General features: G+C 43.1%; 1 protein-coding gene across 1 annotated transcript in view; it reads right to left on the bottom strand.

Moving 5' to 3' along the window:
* The window catches only part of LOC137675742 (small glutamine-rich tetratricopeptide repeat-containing protein beta-like), an 80,010-nt gene that overhangs the window by 41,947 nt on the left and 16,147 nt on the right, over positions 1 to 21,916 (bottom strand). The window contains exons 2-5 of the mRNA XM_068421941.1: positions 18,962 to 19,065; positions 18,116 to 18,185; positions 7,060 to 7,159; positions 4,540 to 4,644 (exon numbers count right to left, since the gene is read on the bottom strand). Of these exons, the coding sequence (XP_068278042.1) occupies positions 4,540 to 4,644; positions 7,060 to 7,159; positions 18,116 to 18,185; positions 18,962 to 19,065 (379 nt within the window). The remainder of the gene's footprint in view (positions 1 to 4,539; positions 4,645 to 7,059; positions 7,160 to 18,115; positions 18,186 to 18,961; positions 19,066 to 21,916) is intronic.

Raw genomic sequence — 21,916 nt, 5'->3', positions numbered from 1 at the left:
CCCTTCAACAGTCCCATATGGCCAGTGCGAAAGTCCAGTGGGGAATGGAGAGTAACTGTGGACTATTGTGGCCTGAATGAAGTCACACCACCGCTGAGTGCTGCTGTACTGGACATGTTAGAACTCCATTACGAACTGGAGTCAAAGGCAGCCAAGTGGTATGCCATGATTGACATCGCTAATGCGTTTTTCTCTATTCCTTTGGCAGTGGGGTGTAGGGAACAGTTTGCTTTCACCTGGAAGGGTGTCCAATACACCTGGAATCGACTGCCCCAGGGGTGGAAACATAGCTCCACCCTTTGCCATGGACTGATCCAGACTGCACTGGAGAAGGGTGGAGCTCCGGAACACCTACAGTACATTGACAACATCATTGTATGGGGTAATAGAGCAGGAGAAGTTTTTGAAAAAGGGGAAAAAGTCATTCAAATCCTTCTAGAAGCTGGTTTTGCCATCAAATGCAGTAAGGTCAAGAGACCTGCATAAGAGATCCAGTTTTTAGGGATCAAGTGGCAGGATGGCTGTTTTCAGATCCCAATGGATGCGATCAACAAAATGACAGCGATGTCTCCGCCAACCAACAAAAAGGAGACACAAGCTTTCCTAGGCGTAGTAGGCTTCTGGAGGATGCACATTCCCCATTACAGTCAGATTGTGAGCCCTCTCTATGAAGTGACTCGAAAGAAGAATGACTTTAAATGGGGCCCTGAGCAACAACAGGCTTTTGAGCAAATTAAACAAGACGTAGTCCATGCAGTGGCCCTTGGACCAGTCTGGATGGGACCAGAAGTAAAGAACGTCCTCTATACCGCAGCTGGGGGAATGGCCCTGTAGAGGGGTTTTTGGAGGAGAATGGTCATGTAATGAGCCAGAAGTATGAGAGTATGGAGTGAGGGCCTAGCTGCGTGACAAGATTCATGTAGCTAGTGTCAACAAGCCAACCTTGGAGAGATGAGGAAAAACAGTAGCTGAGCAAACAAGAATTGAGGGAGTAGCCGGTGGGAGCCGAACACGGAGGAGAAGAAACAAGAACTGATGGAGCCAATTAAGAAAAGACCAGTGGCAGAGCAGTGACCAATCAACACATCAAAGCAGAGTATGTTTAGTAATATTAACCAGTAGCAATGCACATGCTTACAGCCAGGGAAAGTACAAAATGTATAAAAGGGACAGCTTATGCTTAATAAAGCGTCTTCACTTTGATTCACATTGGATTGTGTGGAGGCGTGTTCCTTCTCCTCATGGCCCTACCTGGAGCCTCTAGCAAAAGGCACTGGGGGAGACTCAAGGTCGACCCCTGGGGTTTTGGAGCCAGGGATACAGAGGATCAGAGAACTGTTATACTCCTACTGAAAAAGAGATACTGGTAGCTTATTAAGGCATTCAAGCTACCTCAGAACTATGAGTAGGAAATATAAGTATGGAGAGGCCTGGCAGACTGATTACATCTCGCTTCCACGAACCCGCCAAGGCAAGTGCTATGTGCTCATGATGGTGGAAGCAAGTACCAGCTGGTTGGAAACATACCCCATGCCACCACCTGTAACACTATTATGGGCCTTGAAAAGCAGATTTTGTGGTGACATGGCACTCTGGAAAGAATAAAGTCAGACAAGGGGACTCATTTCTGAAATAGCCTCATAGACACCTGGGCTAAAGAGCAGGGTATTGAATGGATATATCACATCCCCTACCATGTAGGGGATGATCGACAACCGGCTAAACATGAGCCAGCAGTGTGCCCAGGTGGCCAAGAAGGCCAGTGGCATCCTGGCCTCTATTAGGAATAGTGTAGCCAGCCAGTCTAGGGAAGTGATCGTCCCTCTGTACTCGGCACTGGTGAGGCCGCATCTTGAGTACTGTGTCCATTTCTGGGCCCCGCACTTCAAGAAAGATGTTGAGGTGTTGGAGCCAGTCCAGAGGAGGGCGACCAAGCTGGTGAAGGGTCTGGAGGGTCTGACCTACGAGGAACAGCTGAGGAAGCTGGGGTTGTTTAGCCTGGAGAAGAGGAGGCTCAGAGGTGACCTTATTGCAGTCTACAACTACCTGAAGGGAGGTTGTAGCGGAGTGGGAGTTGGCCTCTTCTCCCAGGCAACTAGCGATAGGACAAGAGGACACAGCCTCAAGCTTTGCCAGGGGAGGTTCAGGTTGGACATTAGGAAGAATTTCTTTTCAGAAAGGGTTATTAGACATTGGAGTGGGCTGCCCAGGGAGGTGGTGGAGTCACCATCTCTGGATGTGTTTAAGAAAAGACTGGACATGGCACTTAGTGCCATGGTCTAGTCGACAGGGTGGTGTCAGGGCAACGGTTGGACTCGATGATCCCTGAGGTCTCTTCCAACCTGGTTGATTCTGTGATTCTGTGATGTACCAGCTGCCGGGAAAGTGGAACAATGTTGAAGACAACACTGAAAGCAATGGGTGATGGGACTTTCAAAAACTGGGATGAACACTTAGCAAAGGCCATCTGGTTAGTTAATACCAGGGGATCTGTCAACCGGGCTGGTCCTGCTCAATCCGAGGTGTTAGGCACTGTAGAGGGGGCTAAAGTCCCCGTGGTGCATGCAAGGAATATGTTGGGGAAAACAGTTTGGATTACTCCTGCCTCGAGCAAAGGCAAACCCATTTGTGGAATTGCTTTTGCTCAAGGACCTGGGTGCACCTGGTGGATGATGCAGGAGGATGGGGAAGTTAGATGTGTACCCCAAGGAGATTTGATTCTGTGCGAGAATAGCCCATAACTTGAACTGTATGATGCTAATTGTTACATGATACTGCTTGTCTTCATTTCTCTAGTTATTTATTACAGTAAGAATCACCCCAGACTGTGAACACGGGCTGCACCAGATATGAGCTCCAGATACAACACATCATCCTGCTGTGCCCAACTTTACCAGTCCATCACACCATATTGAGACCTGGTCCCGATCTGCCAACTGAGTGAATCCCACATAATTTTTTCCTGTCCTGAAAGACTATTATGACAAATGGAACCCATGGTTTTGGACTCAATTAATTCAATGGACTTTTTAGAGAGATGGCCCATAGACTCAAGGAATGATATCTCTGTGTGTGTGTGTGTATATATATATATATGTTGAGAGATGGGGAAAAAATAATAGTGACTTGGATGTGACATAAGTGATACAGAATAAGGGTTGGAATCCTGTCCTGGTTTCGCTGGGATGAAATAATAGAATGGATTTTCTGTTACATTTTGTTTTAGTTTGTGGTCAGCTATGGTGATCAAGGCCATTAGCAGTGAAAACCAGGGCAGCTGACCTAGGCTGGCCCACAGGTCTATCCTATACCATAAATGTCATGTTCACTATAAATTGGATGGTTTGCTGGGGCTGGCTGGGGCTCTTTCCTCTGGTCTTCTCTTCTTTCCTCTCTCTTCCCCCCTCAATGGTTGCTATCCCTGGAGAGTTTCACCACTACTATATGGGCTAATTTTAACTTTGTCTTTTGTATTAGCATTAGTATCGATACTGGTTTTCTTATTTTATTAAATCTGTTTAAATTTCAACCCACAAGTCTCCCTCCTTTTCCCAATTCCCTTCCTCAGTTGGGGAGGGGTTTTGAGTGATAGAACAACTGGTTACCCTGGGTTCACACTAAACAGAGACACAGGCAATGTTTTCAAGTGACAGAATTCCATCATCTTTGATCTTAAGTAAATGCCTCCTGGCATGGTTTTGTCCCAAGCCAACAAGCATTATCCCATAAATTCTGAACCATGCCCCAAAACTGTAACACAAGCCAAGGCAATTTAGCAATAGGCAGTTTGGATGTGGTCACTCCATACTGCAAACTAGATTTTAATAATATGGACCATTTTGTGCCTTAAGCAGCATTCAGCCCACACCCACAATATGTTTGATTACTGAAAATGCAAAGCTACATATCTCGGAAGAACGACCCTTCACTCAAGGAGATCTCTCATGCAGGAGAACATTCCTGACCTTTTTTTCTTCAGATAGCACTTCATCAGACCCACCCCCTAAAGGGGCAATACTGTTAATCTCTCAGACATGACTGAGAAAAACTACTAAAGGGACATAGCTTAGTCTTGCTTAAATATCTGCTTCCTGAGAGATATTCAACAGAAAAATTAAGCCTCTATTCTTGCTAGAGTGAAGCCTCAATACTTTTAGGATCCTGTTCTATAACAGCATCATTAACAGATTCACTGTTCCAACTGCAGAATTTTTATTACTCATAACTAGGTAGGAGGTAGAAAAACACAGCATAACTTCCTAAACTAAATTTGCAAAGTTTAAGTTTTTTTCTTGCAGATAAACTGAAAGAAAAAAAAAAAGGCAAACTGACAAAATCTGATATAAAAATGCTGAGATCAACTACCTATATAAAATTTAAAGCTGACAGCCTGATAGGGTCATCTTCAGAAAACTGCTGTACTTTCAGAACAAGAATATCAGCTAAGTAAAACAACATATTTCCACTTATTTCAGAAAATCTGTTGATTTACACTTGGTCTTAAGGTCTTCAGCTTTACTCAGATTTGTATCAGCTTACCCCATTTTCCCATATGCTTTGCTGTACTTTGGATCTATTGCTATGGCGCTCTCGCAATCCTTTATTGCTTCACTGTAGTTGTTGAGCTTACTTTGAGCAGCAGCCCTAAGGGGAAGAGGGGAGGGAAGGGACAGAGCTTTAAAAAAAAAAAAAATAAGAACAACAACAACAACAAAAAAAAAACACAACAAACACACAACACAACCCCACCAATAACAGCAAAAAAAAAATAAAAAAAACACACCCAAAGCAGCTTAGATATTCACAAGTCCATGACTAACTTTAGACTTGTTTAATCTTACTGACTTTTCATTCACTATTTAGGCAATGCCTCATCTTTCCTCAATTAAGCAGGACAAGCAAATGTTCCTAATTAAGTATGTGCTTAAGTGCATTGCTAGACTAGGGCTTTGGAGAACACACACTCACCTTTGAAAACCTAAAGGATAAATAATTCTAAGTAACTGTTTTAGATCCAGCATATGACTATGCACAAAAAAACATCATAAAACCTATTACAAGAAGTGAAACTCTCGAGTAGTAGTTTAAATAGAAGTATTTTATACAATTGTGCTTTTCCAGTAAGAAGTATAGTTTTATTGCCACTCAAAGGAATGCTGCAATTTTTCCCTGCTCAGTTTTTTAGCAGGCAACTCATTGCTTGCAGGTAAATCGGGATAACATTTCTCAATAATCTCTGAATTACTAAATTAAAATTGCATCTCTATACCAGAGAAATACTAAATGTTGTGGACATTTATACAATAAGACTAAATACTTTCTGTGATTCTTGCCCAAATTAAAAAGGACATTGGAACAGATTAGTACTCAAAATTTTACCTGCTTAAAAGGCCTCAAAACACTCTAATTTGTTCTTCCTTGATTAAAAAGCTATAGTAGAAATGACAATATTTCCATCACAAAGCATTTTACATTTTTATTAGGAATGCTAGATGCTACAATCATCACTGTATTCAGTCTTTTCTCCTGTGATAACCTCCAAATTGCATGTTTTTTTTCTGAATTTGATTAAAATCTCTTCTGAATGGGACTACTTGTATCTTTTAAATACTCAGGCTACTTAACAGTTGTCCAACTCCACAGATGCCAGTGAAGACGTATGGATAAAAATTGGGGATGATGCTTAGTCTCACGTGTGTTTGAACAGAAAATATTTTTTCCATGTTTGCAAAAAAAAAAAATTATATGGCCAGTTAAAACTTCAAGGACATCTCAGCTCTCTTTTTCCACTGCTGCGAGTAAAAAGCAATACTGTTGAAGGCAATAATTCTCCATTGCTTCCATACTACCTTAAGAAAGATAAGAATAAGGCTTGTGTTTACTCAGATACCACATCATCCTCAAAACTCCAAGCAACTGCCTGTCTTCTTTTAAATAACTTTGTACAATACCATGCTCACTGACATCAAGATTCATTTTGGTCCCCACAAATATAATATGTGATGATGTAGCACACAGTGAAGTATTTCTACTCTTTTGCCAATTACAGATTTGGTGCTTAAGCCCATTCAGTGATTTTGGGAGGCTTTTGAATCAGGACTTACATTACCATTTGATACCTGAAATCACATATGTGGTCAGTTTTCTCAAGGAAAATGGATGATTTACACTTTGAACTACTGTCTTAAAAGACATAAAATATTAGTAAAACGTGTATTCCCTTTCTCTTTATGCTTGCCATGAAACACTGAATCATTCACTTGTATTTATCACAAGCTAAAATCTGAAGTAATGGAAGCACAGCTCCAAAAATGGAAAAATCCACTGGGTACAGTGCCACAAGGCCAGATTAACTGCACTTAAGTCAGTAAATCCTTCCAGTAACAGAGGCACTGAAAAGCATAGAGCAGAGAGAGTCTAGAGGCAGGCCAGTTCCAGTAGGGCTCATAGACTATACTGCCTTTGTTCTTATGCTGGTCTTCAGGGCAGTATACTGAAAGAGCATATGGCTACTACTGAGATAACATGCCCTTCCAGACTTCCTCTGGTCCCACGTCAGTACTATGGTGAAGAACTGATTATAGAATGAAACTACAAGTGTCTTGTTATTTTTCAAAAGGTCATGCATAAAAATGCTGAGTATACAATGCTTGAAATCTCCAAAATGGTATACCCGCATTGATATTTTTTCCATGGAAAGTCAATACTAGGGGAGATATAGATGGCAGCTGAGTCACTGGAACATCAGAAAAAAAAGGTTCTTACTACTCTCAACAGACAGGAAACCACAGCCTAAGTTATAATTTAATACAGACATCCTAACCCACAAAAAACTGATTTCAAGCTGTTACAAACAATTTTAAAGCCCATATTACACCTTTAACTGATACAGATATACTGACTTAGCTCACTTTTCCTTTAAATCTGTTACAAATTTAACATGATAAATTTCTGAATTGCAGGTTTTTTCTAGCCTCATGTTGTTTTCATCTACTTCACAATTTATCTTTAATACTCCTGAAGTTTCGGAATGAAAAGTGTATATTATTTTGTTTTTACCTGTTGCAGTAATAGACTGCATTATTTGGATCCAGTTCTATAACCCTAGTATAACAATCCACTGCAGCACCATAATTTTCTTCTTTCATATGATTGTTACCTGAAATAAATTATAAAAAGCTCTTAAGTAGTTAAAAGATACAGTGCTAGTTTGAAAGAAATAGAGCAGCCACATTATAGCATCTATATCAGGCAATTATGAATGTACTTTTTTTGAGATACATTCTTTTAAATAGAATTGGCATGGAACAATGCAAATAAAAATATCTAGTATGTCTATAAAGTTTATTATGTACATCATAATGCAGGGCTACGATCTTACTAGCATCACAGAGATGCAGGGGGATGGCTCCTATGACTGGAGGTTGGAATAGAAGGGTATAGGCTCTTTAGGAAGGACAGGCAGGGGAGATGAGGAGGGGGTGTCACCCTCTATGTTAATGACCAGCTGGAGTGCCTGGAGCTCTGCCTGGGGATGGAGGAGGAGGAGCCAACCGAGAGCTCATGGGTCAGGATTAAAGGGAGGGCAGGGACTGGAGACATTATAGTAGGCATCTGCTACAGGCCACCTGACCAGGAAGACTAAGCAGATGAGGCCCTCTATAGACAGATAGGTAGAGCCTCATGTTCACAAGCCCTGGTCCTCATGGGGGACTTCAACCACCCTGATATCGGTTGGAGGGACAACACAGCAGGGCACAAGCAATCCAGGAGGTTCCTGGAATGTGTGGATGACAACTTCCTTCTCCAAGTGATAGAGGAGCCGACGAGGAGAGGTGCCATGCTGGACCTTGTTCTCACCAACAAGGAGGGGCTGGTGGGGGATGTGAAGCTCAAGGGCAGCCTTGGCTGCAGTGACCATGAAATGGTGGAGTTCGAGATCCTTAGGGCAGCGAGGAGGGTGTGTAGCAAGCTCACTACCCTGGACGTCAGGAGAGCAGACTTTGGCCTCTTCAGGGACCTGCTTGGGAGAGTCCCTTGGGATAAAGCCCTGGAGAGAAGAAGGGCCCAAGAAAGCTGGTTAATATTCAAGGACCACCTCCTCCAAGCTCAGGAGCAATGCATCCCAACAAAGAGGCAGTCAGGCAAAAACGCCAGGAGGCGTGCATGGATGAACAAGGAGCTCCTGGATAAACTCAGGCACAAGAAGGAAGCCTACAGAGGGTGGAAGCAAGGGCAGGTAGCCTGGGAGGAATACAGGGAAATTCTCTGAGCAGCCATGGACCAGGTTAGGAAAGCTAAAGCCCTGATAGAATTAAATCTGGCCAGGGATGTCAAGGACAACAAGAAATACTTCTACAGGTATGTCAGTGATAAAAGGAAGACTAGGGAAAATGTGGGCCCTCTCCAGAAGGAAACGGGAGACCTGGTTACCCGGGATATGGAGAAGGCTGAGGTACTCAATGACTTTTTTGCCTCTGTCTTCACCAGCAAGTGCTCTAGCCTCACCACCCAAGTCGCAGAAGGCAGAGGCAGGGACTGGAAGGATGAAGAACGGCCCACTGTAGGAGAAGATCAGGTTCGAGATCATCTAAGGAACCTGAAGGTGCACAAGTCCATGGGACCTGATGAGGTGCATCCGCAGGTCCTGAGGGAACTGGTGCATGAAGTTGCTAAGCCACTATCCATCATTTCTGAGAAGTTGTGGCAGTCTGGTGAAGTTCCCACTGACTGGAAAAGGGGAAACATAACCCCCATTTTTATAAAGGGAAAAAAGGAAGACCCAGGGGACTACGGGCCAGTCAGCCTCACCTCTGTGCCTGGCAAGATCATGGAGCAGATCCTCCTGGAAACTATGCTAAAGCACATGGAAAAGAAGGAGGTGATTGGTGACAGCCAACATGGCTTCACTAAGGGCAAATCGTGCCTGACATATTTGGTGGCCTTCTACAACGGGGTGACAGCACTGGTGGACAGGGGAAGAGCAACTGATGTCATCTACCTGGACTTGTGCAAAGCATTTGACACTGTCCCACATGACATCCTTGTCTGTAAATTGGAGAGACATGGACTTGACGGATGGACCACTCGGTGGATCAAGAATTGGCTGGATGGTTGCACTCGAAGAATTGCGGTCAAGGGCTCGATGTCCAAGTGGACAACAGTGACGAGTGGCGTTCCTCAGGGATCTGTACTGGGACCGGTGCTATTTAACATCTTTGTTGGTGACATGGACAGTGGGATTGAGTGCGCCCTCAGCAAGTTTGCCGATGACACCAAGCTGTGTGATGCGGTCAACACGCTGGAGGGAAGGGATGCCATCCAGAGGGACCTTGACAGGCTTGAGAGCTGGGCCTGTGTGAACCGCATGAAGTTCAACAAGGCCAAATGGAAGGTCCTGCATGTGGATCGGGGCAATCTCAAGCACAAATACAGGCTGGGTGGAGAATGGATTGAGAGCAGCCCTGAGGAAGACTTGGGGGTGATGGTTGATGAAAAGCTCAACATGAGCCAGCAATGTGCACTTGCAGCCCAGAAAGCCAACCATACCCTGGGCTGCATCAGAAGCAGCATGACCAGCAGGTCGAGGGAGGTGATTCTGCCCCTCTACTCCGCTCTCATTAGTCCCCACCTGGAGTACTGCGTTCAGCTCTGGGGCCCCCAACATAAGAAGGACATGGAGCTGTTGGAGCAAGTCCAGAGGAGGGCCATGAAGATGATCAGAGGGCTGGAGCACCTCTCCTATGAAGAGAGGCTTGAGAAAGTTGGGGCTGTTCAGCCTGGAGAAGAGAAGGCTCTGGGGAGACCTTCTAGCAGCCTTCCAGTACCTGAAGGGGGCCTACAGGAAAGCAGGAGAGGGACTTTTTACAAGGGCGAGTAGTGACAGGACGAGGGGTAAGGGTTTTAAACTGAAAGAGGGTAGATTTAGATTAGGTCTTAGGTAGAAATTCTTTACTGTGAGGGTGGTGAGACACTGGCCCAGGTTGCCCAGAGAAGCTGTGGCTGCCCCCTCCCTGGCAGTGTTCAAGGCCAGATTGGATGGGGCTTTGAGCAACCTGGTCTAGTGGAAGGTGCCCCTGCCCATGGCAGGGTGGTTGGAACTAGATGACCTTTAAGGTCCCTTCCAACCCAAACCATTCTATGATTCTATGATACACTGTAGTCCACCACATAAACCTTCACCTTCTCATCTTGCTATTTCACACTTCACAGAATCACAGAATCACAGAATCACAGAATGTTAGGGATTGGAAGGGACCTCGAAAGATCATCTAGTCCAATCCCCCTGCCGGGGCAGGATTGCCTAGACCATATCACACAGGAACGCGTCCAGGCGGGTTTTGAATGTCTCCAGAGAAGGAGACTCCACAACCTCTCTGGGCAGCCTGTTCCAGTGTTCGGTCACCCTCACCGTAAAGAAGTTTTTCCTCAAATTTAAGTGGAACCTCCTGTGCTCCAGCTTGCACCCATTGCCCCTTGTCCTGTCAAGGGATGTCACTGAGAAGAGCCTGGCTCCATCCTCTTGACACTTGCCCTTTACATATTTATAAACATTAATGAGGTCACCCCTCAGTCTCCTCTTCTCTAAGCTAAAGAGACCCAGCTCCCTCAGCCTCTCCTCATAAGGGAGATGTTCCACCCCCTTAATCATCTTTGTGGCTCTGCGCTGGACTCTCTCTAGCAGTTCCCTGTCCTTCTTGAACTGAGGGGCCCAGAACTGGACACAATACTCCAGATGCGGCCTCACCAGGGCAGAGTAGAGGGGGAGGAGAACCTCTCTCGACCTGCTAACCACACCCCTTCTAATACACCCCAGGATGCCATTGGCCTTCTTGGCCACAAGGGCACACTGCTGGCTCATGGTCATCCTGTTGTCCACTAGGACCCCCAGGTCCCTTTCCCCTACACTGCTCTCCAACAGCTCTGTCCCCAACTTGTACTGGTACATGGGGTTGTTCTTGCCCAGATGCAGGACTCTACACTTGCCCTTGTTATATTTCATTAAATTTCTCCCCGCCCAACTCTCCAGCCTGTCCAGGTCTCTCTGAATGGCTGCGCAGCCTTCCGGCATCTCAGCCACTCCTCCCAGTTTTGTGTCATCAGCGAACTTGCTGACAGCGCACTCTAATCCCTCATCCAAGTCATTCATGAATATATTGAATAGAACTGGTCCCAGAACCGACCCTTGCGGAACTCCGCTAGACACAGACCTCCAACTGGACTCTGTCCCGCTGACCACTACTCTCTGGCTTCTTTCCTTCAGCCAGTTCACAATCCACCTCACTACCCGATCATCCAGACCACACTTCCTCAGTTTAGCTGCGAGGATGCTGTGGGAGACCGTGTCAAACGCTTTACTGAAATCGAGATAGACCACATCCACAGCTTTACCATCATCTATCCACCGGGTAACATCCTCATAAAAGGCTATCAAGTTGGTTGAGCAAGACTTCCCGTTGGTGAAGCCATGTTGACTGCCCCTAATGATCCCCCTATCCTTGATGTGCCTAGAGACAGCACCAAGAACAAGTTGCTCCATCACCTTTCCGGGGATGGAGGTGAGGCTGACCGGTCTATAGTTACCCGAGTCCTCCTTCTTGCCCTTTTTGAAGACTGGAGTGACATTCGCTTTCCTCCAGTCCTCAGGCACCTCTCCTGTTGCCCATGACTTAGCAAAGATGATGGAGAGTGGCCTAGCAATGACTTCCGCCAGCTCCCTCAGCACCCGCGGGTGCATCCCATCAGGGCCCATGGATTTATGGACATCCAGATTGCTTAATTGGTCCCTGACCCAGCCCTCATCAACCAAGACAGATTCCTCCTCTATCCTGACTTCTTCTGAGGCCGCAGGGGTCCAGGGATCCTCAGGACAGCCTCCAACAGTATAGACAGAGGCAAAGAAGGCATTCAGTAACTCCGCCTTCTTTTTATCCTCTGTCTCCAGGACCCCCACCTCATTCATCAGTGGGCCTACATTGCCTCTAGTGTTGGCTTTACCTGCAATGTATTTGAAGAAGCCCTTTCTGTTGTCCTTGACCTCTCTTGCAAGGTTTAATTCCAAGGAGGCCTTAGCTTTCCTAGTTGCCTCCCTACATCCTCTGACAACAGACTTATATTCCTCCCAAGTGGCCAGCCCCTCCTTCCACGATCTGTACACCTTCTTCTTCCACTTGAGTTTGCCCAGCAGTTCCCTGTTCAACCATGCAGGTCTCCTGGTACCCTTCCTTGACTTCCTACCTGTTGGGATGCTCTGATCTTGAGCTCGGAAGAAGCAGTCCTTGAACGCTAACCAACTATCTTGGGCCCCCTTACCTTCTAGCACCCTGTCCCATGGGATTTCCCCTAGCAATTGCCTGAAAAGGTCAAAGTTGGCCCTCCTGAAGTTCAGGGTTGTGATTCTGCTAGCTATTCTGTTCCTGCCACATGAGATCCTGAACTCTACCATCTCATGGTCGCTACAACCAAGGCTGCCCTCAACCTTCACCTCTTCCACCAGACCCTCCTTGTTAGTGAGGATCAGATCCAGCAGCGCTCCTCTCCTAGTTGGCTCATCCACCATTTGCATCAGAAAGTTATCATCAATGCACTGGAGGAACCTCCTGGACTGAGGATGGCTGGCTGAGTAGGCCTCCCAGCAAATATCAGGGTAGTTGAAATCCCCCACAACCACCAGGCCCTGTAATTGAGAGACTGCTCTCAGCTGCCTGTAGAAGGCCTCATCACCGTCCTCATCCTGATCCGGTGGCCTGTAATAGACACCCACAACAGTATCACCCCTGCCAGCCTGCCCCTTAATTCGCACCCACAAACTCTCAACTCGCTCCTGATCTGCCTCTGGACAGAACTCAATACATTCTAGCTGCTCACTCACATAAAGAGCAACTCCACCACCTCTCCTTACTGGCCTGTCTTTCCTGAACAGGACATAGCCATCCATGACCACATTCCAGTCATGCGAGGCGTCCCACCAAGTCTCTGTAATTGCCACTAGATCATAGCCCCCCGACCGAACACGGATTTCTAACTCCTCCTGCTTATTCCCCATGCTGCGTGCATTGGTGTACAGGCATTTCAGGGAGCGAGCTGGGCACACCGATTTCATCCCAGATTCACCCCCTGATTTACCCCTGATTTACACTTCCCAGATAGTTTCTGCTGTTAAGCAAAGATCACTTTGTTGAGAAGTATAATTGTAATTGCAGTTCCACTCCAATATAGATTCATCAGTTTTAACTATCTTTGCAAGCCTCATAATCCAATAGGCTATATGTTAATTCCTTATTGGTCTCATCTTCTCATATCCCCCAACAACCTGCTTGTAACTACCCATATAACATGGAAAAATCAAAACGAAGTGCGTAAGCCCCACTTCTGTGATGTTGTCACATAATTCATTCATTAAGATAATGAAAAGCACATATAGCACAGGCAATCTAAGATGATTCAGAGTTAAAATTTCTCACCTTCAAAACTCAGAACTTCTGCTCTATAATGAAGTTTCATATTTCATGTTTTTTAAGCCTAGTACAGTGAAAAAAACTAGAGAAATATAACTTTTCTATGGAAAGAAAATTCTGGAGTAAGGTCTTTCAAAACAGAATATATATTACACATTCTTTCCTCCCCAAGACAGTGCAGTCCTGGTAGTTTCTTTCTTTCCTCATGACAGAGTAGTAGAAAAAAAAATAGTCCTAGTTCAGAATGCCCAAGCTTAAGGTTGTCCCTGGTCCCACGCTATGGATCCTTGGCCTGCTAGATCCTACAGAAGCCTTGGTTCCCCAGCAACATCAGGAAATTGTCAGGAAAGTTTTAGACTTTCACTGACTTCCTTGTATTTTGGCAAAATATTTCAATCCTCTCCCAAAACAAGCAAGAGAAGGGATAGGTCAACAGGTTACTACAGATGTATAAAACTGCATAAGCAAAGGCTGGAAAATTTCAGTCAGTGCAACATTGTATCTCTGCTAGAAAGCAAGAGGCTGTGGAACAAGCAGTTCTAGGTGCCAGTACTAAAGGAAAACAACTATACTTGTACTTATTTGTGAACATGCAGAGCTTAATAAACAAAATGAGATTTAAGTAACTATCATCAATGGAGTACAAAATCACCTCTTCACAATCGTGATATACTAGTCTCTAATTACAGTCAGCAATCCCTGCCAGTGAGAAGGCAAAGTGAAGCTGTAATTGCATGTATACCTTCAAAATATACACAAAATGTAACCATATCTGCCTCATTTTTACAGGCCCACTATCCACACACCTTTCCTTTGTTCTAAGGTAAAGGTCTGCACACTAAATCCTATTGTCAGTTAAAAAACTTGCAAGTTAGCTGTACTCAGCAAGATTGCAGCAGTTAACATTTCTCTAAAAAAAAAAAAAAAAAAAACACAACACCTGCTATCAATGACTATCAAAGTTAGAATTTCTGATACTGTTCTGAACCAAAGATGACATGGGATACGGGGCTAAGTTGGAGCTAGTATCAATGGGTATCATTTTTGCGCTCTCTCTCTCTCCAGCTCTAAACTGGCTAAAGGAAAACAGAAAAATAGCTAGACCTGCTATTTCTGCTGAGATTAAGCAATTTGGGACAATAGGAAAAGCAATTGTAATATTTTATTTTAATGCCAGACAAAAATTCTTAAGACAAAAAAAGAAACAAATGGTTATACTGTTGAATGTGTGTCCTTTATAATAAAAATACTACCTATTGTTATAATTTATACTGAGGTAATACCCAGCTCCTCTAAGGATTCAGCCACAGTTACACTATACAAACCCACACACAATCTGTGCTCTGCATAGCTTACATAAAGCCAAAGTATCAAGTGATAGGCAAATAAAGTATTTACTAGTCCAGAGGGTATATTGCTTCCTGGTTTCATTATGACCAAAAAAGAAAACTCAGCTATCTGATTTGGTTTCATCATTCATTAGCCAATTTCTACAGGTACCAGGGCTGGTTTGAGAGCAGAGGAGGAGCAGGCTGGTAGCCAAAATGGTGAGGGAAGTTATTCCATAGGTAAGGACATACAGATAGAAACAAGGAAATGACAAAGGTATAGAATTACAGTATTATAGAAGATACGACGCAAATGGACTTCATTAAGTTATTTACCTCCCTAACCCCAGGCAGAAAAGTATTCATACCTGAAAAGCATGATACTGGTGACATATACACGTGTGAAAATCAGAAGGATTAATATGACAGAGCAGCACTAGAAAACAAGACAAATAGTTTTAATTTTATTATGGGAAATTAACCAAAAGCATTTCAACCAGTTGTTCTCCAGGTACCCAGCCCCATGAGCTGGAGGACAGGGACAGGGAGCAGAATGAAGCCCCCATAATCCAAGGGGAAATGGTTAGCGACCTGCTACGCCACTTAGACACACACAAGTCTATGGGGCCGGATGGGATGCACCCAAGGGTACTGAGGGAGCTGGCAGAAGTGCTCACCAAGGCACTTTCCAACATTTATCAGCAGTCCTAACCAGGGAGGTCCCAGTTGACTGGAGGTTAGCAAATGTGACGCCCATCTACAAGAAGGGCCGGAAGGAGGATCTGGGGAACTACAGGCCTGTCACCCTAACCTCGGTGCCAGGGAAGGTTATGGAGCAGATCATCTTGAGTGCCATCACACGGCACATACAGGACAACCAGGCGATCAGGCCCAGTCAGCATGGGTTTATGAAAGGCAGGTCCTGCTTGACTAACCTGTTCTCCTTCTATGACAAGGTGACCTGCTTATTGGATGAGGGAAAGGCTGTGGGTGTTGTCTACCTGGACTTTAGTAAAGCCTTTGACACAGTCTCCCACAGAATTCTCCTGGAGAAACTGGCTGCTCATGGCTTGGATGGGCATACGCTTCGCTGGATAAAAAACTGGCTGGATGGCTGAGCCCAAGAAGTTGTGGTGAATGGAGTTAAATCCAGCTGGCAGCTGGTCACAAGTGGTGTTCCCCAGGGCTCAGTGTTGGGGCCAGTTCTCTTTAATATCTTTATCAATGATCTGGACGAGGGGATCGAGTGCACCCTCAGTAAGTTCGCAGATGACACCAAGTTAGGCAGGAGTGTTGATCTGCGGGAGGGTAGGAAGGCTCTGCAGAGGGATCTGGACAGACTATATCGATGGGCTGAGGCCAATTGCATGAGGTTCAACAAGGCCAAGTGTCAGGTCCTGCACTTGGGACACAACAACCTCATGCAATGCTACAGACTTGGGGAAGAGTGGCTGGAAAGCTGCCTGGCAGAAAAGGACCCAGGGGTGTTGATCAATGGCTGGCTGAATATGAGCCAGCAGTGTGCCCAAGTGGCCAAGGCGGCCAACAGCATCCTGGCTTGTATCAGAAATAGTGTGGCCAGCAGGATTAGGGAAGTGATCCTCCCCCTGTACTCAGCACTGGTGAGGCTGCACCTTGAATACTGTGTTCAGTTTTGGGCCCCTCACTACAAGAAAGACATTGAGGTGCTGGAGTGAGTCCAAAGAAGGGCAACAAAGCTGGTGAAGGGTCTAGAGAACAAGTCTGATGAGGAGTGGCTGAGGGAACTGGGGTTGTTTAGTCTGGAGACAAGGAGGCTCAGGGGAGACCTTATCACTCTCTACAGCTACTTGAAAGGAGGTTGTAGCAAGGTGGTTGTCGGTCTCTTTTCCCAGGTAACAAGCGATAGGACGAGAGAAAACGGCCTCAAGTTGCACCAGGGGAGGTTTAGATTGGATATGAGGAAAATTTCTTCATGGAAAGGGTTGTCAAGCATTGGAACAGGCTGCCCCGGGAAGTGATGGAGTCACCATCCCTGGAGGTATTTAAAAGCTGTGTAGACATGGCATTTAGGGACATGGTTTATTGGTGGACTTGGCAGTGTTAGGTTAACAGTTAGACTCTATGATCTTAAGGCTCTTTTCCTACCTAAATGATTCTATGATTTAAAACATGCATTGCTATAATACCCACACCTGGAAAGTGCTGTATATCCCTACAGTCGAATAACCATACTGAGTGCTGCAGGTACTCTTCACTTTCCATGAGCTGGCAGTAACAGACAGCAAAATTAAAAGCCAGCATCCACAGCAGGTATGTTATAACTTACAAACTAATTTTCACTTGTGACCTAACCTTGTTTGAGCTCTTATCCTCAGGATTAAAGAGCTAATGAGCAACTTCAACAATTAGCAAAACTTACTTTCAGAGCCAGTAATGGACTGCATTCATCTTAAAACTGGTTATCTGTAGTCATAAGACAGACATGGAACTTGTTCTCAAATACAGTAGAACTTTTTCCATGTGATTATCCTGAAATTTTTGAGAGGATTACATCTCTCTTGCAATTAAAAACCTACTTTTTTTTTCTATAAAGCTCAAATATCTGAAAAAAACAATAGGTCACAAAAAATGTGATTTATAAAACATCTATCCACCTGATACCAATTCATATCCGTTATTGGTGCCTACATGCTACTTTTTTTTTTTTTTAGGGGTAATAAAATAATAAAATGGATTCCTTCTTGGGTAGCATTAGTTAAGACTTCTATGGTACAGCTGCTTTTCCTCATGTCAACAGACATAACATCTGTCAAAGGGAAAACAAACAACTGGCTTTTCTGCCATTTTATAGAGCACACAAGTTATTTCACACATGTGAAATACTAACCCTAGTAAGCTGACAGGGATTTTTCCGTTGTCTTCAGTTACCAATGTTTTAATATTCAACTAGCATATAATCCTTAACATCACACAACCTTTTCAACATAAAGTAGGAACTTCTATAGAAGTCCCACAGACAGACACATCTATAATATACCAAACAATAACTGTTCATTCTTTAAAGCTTCTACTACTCAGGAATGTTGCCCAGGACTTCATGTGTTATCCCTTAGTTTTTAAGCAACCTCCTGAACAAGGGAGAGAATAGACTATATTTTCTTAAACCCCAAATGGAGCAAATCACTTAGCCCTCTTACAACATAACAATCTCCAGAGAATATAAGTTGAAGTTTTTGTGCATGGTGTGTGTTGCCCAGCTGCTATACTATCACTATTCATGATAACCCAAAAATCATAATAAAATCATAATAAAAGCATAAGATGTTTATTTCTATGTTTATTACAAACCTTCATCCTTCAGTTGGTCAGCCTTTTCAACATCCTCTGGTAAAGAATCTGAGAGAGGCAGCATGTCATTCTGTATGTAAACAAACCAAGATTTTTTTTTTTTTTTATTAAAATATAAGCCCTGATTATACTAGGAAGTTATTTCATCCTGGGAAGCATTGTATCAACAAGCAACCAGATTTTCTGTAGTGCACAGGAAGTATGAAAGAACTAAAACATCCTTAGAAGAGAAAGACAGCTTGCTTTCTACTACTAAAGAAACCTTAAGGCTCACCACACATTTTAAGGAAGTCAAGAGGAAGAGAGTTAACATGTCTCTACAATCTTTTTTTTTTTACTTCTGACTCTCCTATTTGCCATCCTGGTGGTTCCTGTGCTTCCTGTACTGGGGACTCTCAGATAGAACATATTATTAGTACACATTTTTAAAGTTCCCATTTTAAGGTTAACCTTCATGGGGACATTTTTAAAACTGAATGACTAAATTATTTCCAGAAGGGAGTGAGAAGCATCAGAAAACTGCAGATGACCTCAAGCACTTTGCAGACATTTATCTCTGGAAATTGCAAAATGGTTAACTGAAGGATAAAATGCTTCAAGTGAGAATGAGACATCCACTGTTGAATAGTTTTTATATGGAATTGTCCTTGTCTAGCTGAAATTAATTCCTCCCACTGCCCCAAAAGATTCTCATTCTGCTAGCTTTTATGGAAATGTCACTTTTTTCATGTTTTCCTTATGTTTCCTCATCATTTTGACCTATACAGCACTTTAAGATTGTGTATACAACAGGAAATCTTAGCACGTACTGGCAAAATAACTCTAAAATCTAAATTAAATTCTTACCTTGTGAAAAGAATTGGTGAACATTTCCATCAAATGCTGTGGAGGTGCAAGATGATCATCTTCCAGGTTAACCTTAAAAACAGTCTCCAGACACTGAATTGCAACTTACAAGAAAAAAAAAAAAAGAAAGAAAAAAAAAAAGTCACCAGTTTCTTAGAAGTGTAATTTCATTAATTTATTTATAAAGCTGTGATTCACTTCCTTATTCAGCTAGTAAAAGCAGCTCTTTGGAACACATCATAAAACAAAGAGAGGCTACCTGATCCCTACAGAATTGACTGCCTGAAAAACAGTATAAGCTATACAGAATCTATACATAGTTTGGCCATTGTTCTTAAGCCAATTTAAAACTTTAATTTCAATTCTTTCAATCATTTGATGTCTTTTTTCCTTCCCCCTTTTTTTTTTTTTTTGACATAAAAAATATGAGTATATAACAAAAGCACCACAATTCATAATACAACTATGTATGTGTCACACACCTCACCCCAAAACACCACAACCAAAATGCCATATATTTGTGTGGCATAATAGTTGGAAGAAAATGGCTCATCTTTATTGTAAAGAATAAATGCCTGATATTTATTACTCTTACCTTTTCTGGAATTAAATATATTCAGTTGAAGACACTACTTAATAATAAAATGCTTCATTAATCACAAGCCTTTATCCTATAAGAAAATACATCTGCAGTATCCTTTCACATGTTCTGTTGCGTAAGGATTAAATGGCCCTCCCAATCCTGCAATAATGCAAGTACATTCACAATAAGCAATTCTGAAAAAAGTAGAACCAAATACCAAAGTGAAGTTTTAAATGTGCTCACATATTTTTAGACAAAAGATAAATGGCAATTACTATATACAATCCTCTATATACATGTATTCTGTTAATTATAATATCTCAAATTATATTAATATCATAGAATGATTTGAGTTGGAAGGGACCTTAAAGATCATCTAGTTCCAACCCACCTGCCACAGGCAGGGACACCTTTCTACTAGACCAGGTTGCTCAAAGCCCCATCCAATATGGCCTTAAACACTGCCAGGGAGGGGGCAGCCACAGCTTCTCTGGGCAACCTGGGCCAGTGTCTCACCACCCTCACAGGAAAGAATTTCTTCCTAAGATCTAATCTAAATCTACCCTCTTTCAGTTTAAAACCCTTACCCCTCGTCCTGTCACTACTTGCCCTTGTAAAAAGCCCCTCTCCCGCTTTCCTGTAGGCCCCCTTCAGGTACTGGAAGGCTGCTAGAAGGTCTCCCCAGAGCCTTCTCTTCTCCAGGCTGAACAGCCCCAACTCTCTCAGCCTCTCTTCATAGGAGAGGTGCTCCAGCCCTCTGATCATCTTCATGGCCCTCCTCTGGACTTTTTCCAACAGCTCCGTATCCTTCTTATGTTGGGGGCCCCAGAGCTGGATGCAGCACTGCAGGTGGGGTCTCATGAGAGCAGAGTAGAGGGGCAGAATCACCTCCCTTGACCTGCTGGCCATGCTGCTTTTAATGCAGCCCAGGATATGGTTGGCCTTCTGGGCTGCAAGCGCACATTGCCGGCTCATGTTGAGCTTCCCTTTCATTTTGACAATCTAGTAGAATGTTTTTATTAAGGTATATCATCTAAATGTTTTAGACTGAAAACTGAGAAGGAACAAAGAAGAATCTTTGTAAAGCCTAGTTTGAACAAAAAAATTAGTTTTATGTTATATTTTATTTTACAGATATGACTTTTTTAACCTGAACTAGAGATAACCAGGAGTAGGTGAATTCAAATTAAGTATCAGTAAAAACTGAGTCTTAGAATTTAAACTGAATTTCAGTCCAATGTTAATATAATAAATGTCATTTGAATTCTTATTTGATTATAATGAACCTGAACACCAACCTAAAATTAGAAAAGTAAAATTACTTAAAAGTTAAAAACAGTAAGGCAAGTTTGAGGAGCCTATTTTCTACATCACAGCTGGGAGAAAGGAGGAAAAAGACTTGTAAAATAAATAGTAAAACTTGGAAGAGGTAATATTTTTTTAAAACTCTGATAATATACAATAGAAATTGTTAAGAAAAAGTCAAGTATGATACAAATTTAATGTTGATAATGATATCAATCACCTAGTGCTTATTGTTATTTAGTGCTTATTGCTGAGTTAAAAGTTAGCCATGGCTTTTGCAGGTGAGCTAATTAGGAAAACAATAAACAATTACTAAGTTCAGGTGAGCTAATAAGGACAACAATAAACAATTGCTAAGATAAGGCCAAGAACAGGTAAACTGAGTTCTGGAACATCAAATTCAGAACAAAGATATAAGATTTCTTGTGCAGGTGGTCAACTTGGGAAAGAAAGCAGGGATTTAAGTATCCTTAGCTGAACTACTTTCATTATACTACTAAAAATCACACCCACAGGTCAAAGAGACCCTTGCCCAGGTGAAGACCCTTCCCCTGAGCATGCATAGATTCTATAAGTATGACTAAGCATTTATGTTAATTGTAATCAGATATATTAACCAATGAAAAGTATGTTATGCAAATATAGGGATGATTTAATGCAATTCTTTGTGTATAAAAAGGTGTTGGGATTTGCAGCAGGTGTGCTTGATTTGTGGATGATTCCACCAAGCACCCTGCGCAGAATAAATATTATAACTCTCCTGAGGGCGAGAATGGTTCATTGCATACCCGGCACGAATCTGCTTTTTGGACAACAATAACATGTAACACTAATAGAATACATGGCTAAATATGCATACGACTTGCTCCTATAACCTATAAATGCTACAAATGTATCAATTTGCCAGGTTCTAAATTACTCGGAGTGCTGAAGGATTTCGGTTAAAATCCTTTGTCTCCTACTATGTAGGAAAACTTAATTATAGTAAAGTGAGCACTGATTATGCTGAATTCTGAATTATATATTAATAGTACTTCTTACCAGGCTTATCATAAAATCAGTGGAAT

The sequence above is a fragment of the Nyctibius grandis genome, chromosome W (assembly GCF_013368605.1).
Source record: "Nyctibius grandis isolate bNycGra1 chromosome W, bNycGra1.pri, whole genome shotgun sequence".
NCBI lineage: Eukaryota > Metazoa > Chordata > Aves > Nyctibiiformes > Nyctibiidae > Nyctibius > Nyctibius grandis.
Note: the sequence above shows the minus strand (reverse complement) of the source record. Positions and strands in the feature narration are given on the sequence as shown.